General features: G+C 31.8%; 1 protein-coding gene across 2 annotated transcripts; it reads right to left on the bottom strand.

The window, feature by feature from the left end:
- Nucleotides 1-976: 976 nt before the first annotated feature.
- Nucleotides 977-3,910, bottom strand: LOC111368117 (probable inactive poly [ADP-ribose] polymerase SRO5). 2 transcript variants are annotated; one of them, XM_022989334.1, is made up of 6 exons: nt 3,651-3,909; nt 2,804-3,398; nt 2,462-2,703; nt 2,234-2,370; nt 2,050-2,145; nt 977-1,344 (listed from the first exon to the last, which is right to left on the bottom strand). In XM_022989334.1, the coding sequence occupies exons 2-6, from the start codon at nt 3,355-3,357 to the stop codon at nt 1,261-1,263; spliced, it is 1,113 nt and encodes a 370-aa protein (XP_022845102.1). In that variant the 5' UTR covers nt 3,358-3,398; nt 3,651-3,909; the 3' UTR covers nt 977-1,260. The 2 variants fall into 2 exon arrangements, with proteins under 2 accessions (XP_022845102.1, XP_022845101.1); XM_022989333.1 differs by having other exon boundaries at nt 2,804-3,910.
- Nucleotides 3,911-6,073: the final 2,163 nt, after the last annotated feature.

Raw genomic sequence — 6,073 nt, 5'->3', positions numbered from 1 at the left:
TCATTTGTAATCAACATTTCAATTTGTCATTTAAAATTTCACAAAGATTACATGTTGTGTTCTGACGTAGCAGAAGTTATAGGGAAGATGAACAAATCTCGCAAAGAATAAAACTTACGAAAAGTTTTATTTCATTCAAATCAATCTATGGCCTTAAGAGGCTTACAACGTATTTATAGCAAAAACCTAGAAAATTCGAAAATTAAATAATAATAATAATAATAATAAAGATTTTTTTCCAAAAATGGAAAAAAAATCAAGATAATGACGGAAATTGATAGTTATAATCTTTAGGATTATTCTCCAACAAATGGAATGTAAATTTGAATTTATTTGATTGAGATATACTCAAAATAAGAATTATCAATGAAAAAAAGGCCTAAACGAAAGAATTTGCCAGAAATTGATCCTACGTCAAAGCGAAGCCTTTGAGTTTAACTTTTCAGCCCGTTTCCAACCGAATTTGACTACAAATTCGTCAAAAACGGACAACTCCAAATTTCCTACAAATTATTTTTTCTTACGCCGGTCTCACTTTGCCATGAAGTTTAATTCCTTTTGCGTTGTCCGTTTTTTACGAATTTGTAGTCTAATTCGGTTGGAAACGGGCTGAAAAGTTAAACTCAAAGGCTTCGCTTTTGACGTAGGGCCAATTTCGGGCAAATTATTTTTTCTTGTGCCAGTCCCACTTTACCATGAAGTCCAATTCCTTTTGCACGACATCATGTTCCTCATCCTTTAATGAAACCTTTAATAGTTGCTAGTTGGCAACTTGCCCCTGTTGCCCACTTTTCGAGTTGGCAAGACAGAGACCTATCCTTGGTCTTGAACCTTATACACGTTACCATGTTAACTCGTTTGCATTCGCGCTCAATATCTATGAGCACGGGTTAAAGAGAAGGTAACTAACAATCCAGAAAGACAGATATACAAGGACTTCACAAATACTGTAACAGAAATAAACGAATGGACAAGATTTGACGCTACAACTGAATATGCTTTTTCATTAAAGACCTCAAAATGAATCCAACATTACAAGATTGGATAGCACCAATAGTATTTGATTGTTAGTCGTCGTGTTTCAAAGAATGAAAACAGGTTTGTCCTGATCAACTACAACTACAACTAAAAAATCTGGAAGGAAAAAGTTGCAACAAAGTACCACTTATGTGATATGTCTACTGTCTAAAAGAATGATCAAGCACGTCTATGAATGTTAGTCGTATCCTTGTCAATGTATCTGCTATGTTATGCCTATCGCTAAGACGCCATCCATTCCTGCAAGCCCGAGCTCACCCCTCGATTGTTACAGTTACGTGAGAAGCCAATTTGCGGTGCTTTCATCTGCCAATACCAAACATTAATGCATTAGTCAGTACTATGAAACCAAGCAAAATTGGTTTCGAGGACGAAATATAATACTCAAATAAAGAACAAAGTTAAAAAGCAGAAACTGAATCTGAACAAGAACAAGAACAAACTGAAACACAGGAGTCGGGATTTTTAGAACCAAAGAAGATTTTGCAACTGGATAATAATATAAACCATAGAACTCCCCGAATGGTAAGTTTTTCTTCACTCATCAAGCAATTTCTAAAATTGTATCCCCGGAAAAGTGTTAATATAAGTATTAGTTGCAACAGTTTTTACAATCCTATCCCGTCCTATTTTAAGGATAGACTGCACCAAAAATTAAGGCTCTAGCAGTGATGTAATTAACCAAAACACATTTAACAAGAAACAACATAATCAACAGATGTACAACGACAATATCCCCTAGCATGGATAATATTATTAATCTTAACAATTTTTGCGCTTAACAATGTCATTTCCTATTTTTCATCAGATATCTGCAACAAATGCCGTTTATGGTAAAATATATTGCATATGGACGTAAAACATCAGTTCTCACTTCTTAAAAATCATTAAACTTCACTAAGGAGTTGCTACAATTTCAATTCATCGAGGACTGAGCCATCAAGCGTCAACAACTAAGCAATCGGAAGATTCGAAAGAGAGAAGAGATTTAGTTCATGCAGCAAGTCATACCTTGTCCATGTAAGACTTTATGACTACAAACAACAACTTGTCCCCTGCTATATTTCTCAATCGTTGGATCAATTTGAGTCGCGTCATCTTCTTCTCCTGTGGTTAAACTTTGAGACATGAGAAATTTATCTTCATCAATGAAATATAAGCCCCCATTTTACACGAGTAGAGTATAAATACATACTTTATGATCACCATAATGTTTAGCCATCGTTTTGACAGCATCGGGAGGTAAGAACTTCGAAAGCGCTTTTATGAGAGCTGGAAATGGAATGAAATTCGAACTTGGTCTTCTCAGAGGATGAGAAATTCTTTGATAACCTGAAAGTATAAGATTGCCAATTTCATTTAAGAATTTACACATAACGAATAATTATCTTCCCAAAAAGAAAAATCGTTTTGTATTCCTCACCTTCCAAACCAGATGAAGATCTGAAACTAACAATGTATTCTGGCAAGATATGAGTATTCACACGAGTGCTCCAAACAACATACTTTTTAGGACACGCTAAATTGTCGACCCCAGAATCAAATTTCTCGGAACTTGGATTAGACTGTCCTGAATTTGGTTGAACAATCTCTGTCCTTCCCAATAGAACATGACAAACTAACAAATGCCTTAATCCATCTTCATCAGCAACAGAGGATTGAAAACTGTTACATAAGCAAAATCCCGTTAGCACAAAAACTAAACCTCAAAACAATACTCCAATTCAGCAAAATAAAAATTCTGAATACTTTCATACAGCCTTACCTTCCAATAGGGTAATCAGCCGGAGAAAGACAAATCCCACCACCATATACTCCAATATTCATGGAATGGCCAAAACCGTGTAAAAGAATGTTGTTGAGCTCATTCTTGGAAGCACCATACCAAGCGTATTTCATATTGGCGCCGCCCCTGAAATTTTGCTCCATTGCTCGTGCGTATGTACAAAAGGACTGTAACTTCGCTTGGCACATTACACCGGAATAATCTTTCTTATGTATGGCCTCAACTTCAGTGTGCAATCCACAACTACTCAAACTAGAAACAGACTTATTCTTGATTATCCCATACATCTTATCCTCTTCATGAACTCTGATTAAGCCATTCTTGAACATATGAGTATCTTGCCCATTATCGATACCAGAAATCCCGCTTTCACATTTAGAAGCTAAAGAAACTTGCTCACACTGATCTTCAAGATTAGCCCGAGAACCCGGATTTTCAGTTTTTGAATTATATGGACTTTCATCAAACAGTTTAAGGGTTTTGATTTGGGGTGAATGTTGAAACCCCACTGTATAGCCATCAGTTGATCCCATTGATAAAGAACGTACAACCTTGGGACAAAAGTTAACTGGGTCTGCAGTCCAATTAGGAAAAGGGGAAAAATCCAAGATATTTAACAAAACTCAAAGTCAAGATATCGGAATTGAGAATTAAATTCAAAACCCAAGAATTTATGCAAATGAAAGAATAAATATGCACAAACACAAAAGGGTAATTATAGATACAAAGAAACAATTAATAGCCCAAATCAACACAAGCACATTCTTGAACAAAAACCCAGAAAAAAAATAAATAAATTCGGCCCAAAAGAATCAAGAAGAAGAACCTTGGAATTTAGAAAGAACACTTGGGTATTGGAAGCTTTGAATTTGAAACTATTCCCTTGAACTAGAAGTAATTTGGATTATACAATGTGTTGTGAATCCTCATCAATTGGGATCGTAAGAAAGAAAAGATTCAGATAAGTTGCCAAATTCATGATGTTTCTTGGTGAAGAAGGCTTTAAGAAGGAAGTTGAAATGGTAAAGCTACCCAATATAGGAACAAAATCGCCACACGGTTTCGGTAAACTTCATTTTCTTGGCGGTTCGCTAGTTCAACCGTGTATCTATGATTAATTTAAAGGACAAGTTGGGTGTCTGGGGTACAATTTTGACCTTCGATATTGATAAAAAGCCCTTTTGACATTTAACTTGAAGAGTAGGTTTGAATTTCGGGTAGCATCATCTTTCACCGACTTTGTCATCATTGATACTGATACCTTCTAATTCGATCATTATTGAATTCAATACTCTTTCTATACAATTATTGCATAGTTATCGTCAATTTATAATACACGTATCATTGTTATCGAAAGTTCATATTATTGATGATATATCGAAAGAAGATGACGATGACTTCTATAATGAATACAAAGATGTTCACGTTCTCCTATTCTGTTTTGGTTTTATGTGGAATAAAATTTATCTGGACATTTTGATCTTTTAGGATACCATCACGTATTTTCACTTAACGCTTTTAAACAAACAAGATAGACATTAAATATAAAAGTTTGACAAAACATTTTTTCCATGTTAATAAAATATTTGAATGTCTGTCGTCAGAAACAAGGTGAACTAATTAATTGAAGGTTTAAATAGAAGAATGTAATGAAAAAAGTTGAATATATAAGCATAGAAAGGAAAATATTAAGGACATGCATTGCCATTAAAATGTAACATGATTAATGAAAAGTGTGTTGTGAATATGACTTCCTTATTCGTTCTTTTTAATCCATACACAATTAGAAAGGTAATTATCATCTCAAATTTGAAGGAGGGAAGAGCCATTCCGCCTATTTTAATAGAATCCTATTCAAGAGATATAGAGGTATTGGCATACTTCATTAAGAGTAAAATGATGTCCTCTTAGTGAACAATACATTCCCTTTGTCGTTCCTTAACTTTAAACTATTCTTTAACTCCGTCAATATATCATTTGTATCTTCTAGAGCGACTAGTAAAAAACTACTTGTATTCTAGAACGTATGCGCTAATTATGTAAAGAAAAATTGTCTATCAAAAAAATCAATTGGATATTGAAACTCATTGAGTATTCCTTATAATTATATCAAATTTGGTTTATGTAATATGATGGAGGTTAGTTAGTTACTATGTTAACAAAAGTAAAAATCGTACATACATCAAACAACGAGGTTATAATCAAGTACCTTTTATGGCGGATATTGGAGAACTAGCTCCTTTAATTTATATACTTTCGAAAAAGAAAATTGATATGTGACATATTCGAAGTTGTACGATACCAAGTTCTGTTTGATGTAGATTAAAATCTAATAAAAATTATAAGTCAAAGTTGCATAATTTGTGGACCCCACAATTTTTTAGTTACACATTTCACCAATTTTTATTAAAAATTATTAAAAATCTAATTTTAATCTAGACTAGATGAATTTGATTTCATTTTTTAAAATAAAATTATTAATATTAGAAGAAAATAAATTCAAAAATCCTATTCAGAATTGTTCTTAAAAGTGCAACCATTCACGTGGGTAATGAAATTACAACTTTAACCTTTGAAATCCTCAAGGGTCAATTTTAGGAAAGTGACGCATGTGAATACAAATTAATGTTTGCGTGTGTGTAAAGTGTTTTGGTATTGTTGTAATCTCAATGGATTCAATTAATTAATTACATTAATTATTAAATTAATATTATGCTTTGGGACAAAGGAAAGAGAGAAATAAAAATGTTACAAGTTGAGCATATTATCTAGATGTCGGCTGATGAGTTTTTATATCGAAAAACTCATTTTTTTAGTCAAATATAGAACTTGTAAAGATTTAAGCGTAATTATATCTCCACAATTTATTATTATTATTATTATTATTATTATTATTATTATTATTATTATTATTTGTACAATTGCACCACATTTTATTACAATTAAGGTTCTCAATATTTGCTCACTTTTACTTTTATGTCCTCAATTTTTTTTTTTTTTATTATTATTATTATTATTATTATTATTATTATTATTATTATTATTATTATTATTATTATTATTATTATTTGTACAATTGCACCACATTTTATTACAATTAAGGTTCTCAATATTTGCTCACTTTTACTTTTATGTCCTCAATTTTTTTTTTTTTTATTATTATTATTATTATTATTATTAATATTATTATTATTATTATTATTATTATTATTATTATTATTAATTTTTTTTTTTATTATTATTTTTTTG

This window comes from Olea europaea, chromosome 18 (assembly GCF_002742605.1).
Source record: "Olea europaea var. sylvestris chromosome 18, O_europaea_v1, whole genome shotgun sequence".
Classification (NCBI taxonomy): Eukaryota; Viridiplantae; Streptophyta; class Magnoliopsida; order Lamiales; family Oleaceae; genus Olea; species Olea europaea.
The sequence above is the reverse complement of the archived record's forward strand: the minus strand, read 5'-3'. Positions and strand labels throughout refer to the sequence as shown.

What these genes read in the sequence shown, in the direction of transcription:
- LOC111368117 (XM_022989333.1), bottom strand. Translation starts at nt 3,357, where the DNA reads ATGGGATCAACTGATGGCTATACAGTGGGGTTTCAACATTCACCCCAA. An exon ending in ATCTTCATCTGGTTTGGAAG is followed by an intron (nt 2,371 to 2,461) that starts GTGAGGAATACA and finishes TTATACTTTCAG; the next exon opens with GTTATCAAAGAATTTCTCAT. An exon ending in AACATTATGGTGATCATAAA is followed by an intron (nt 2,146 to 2,233) that starts GTATGTATTTAT and finishes GTTTAACCACAG; the next exon opens with GAGAAGAAGATGACGCGACT.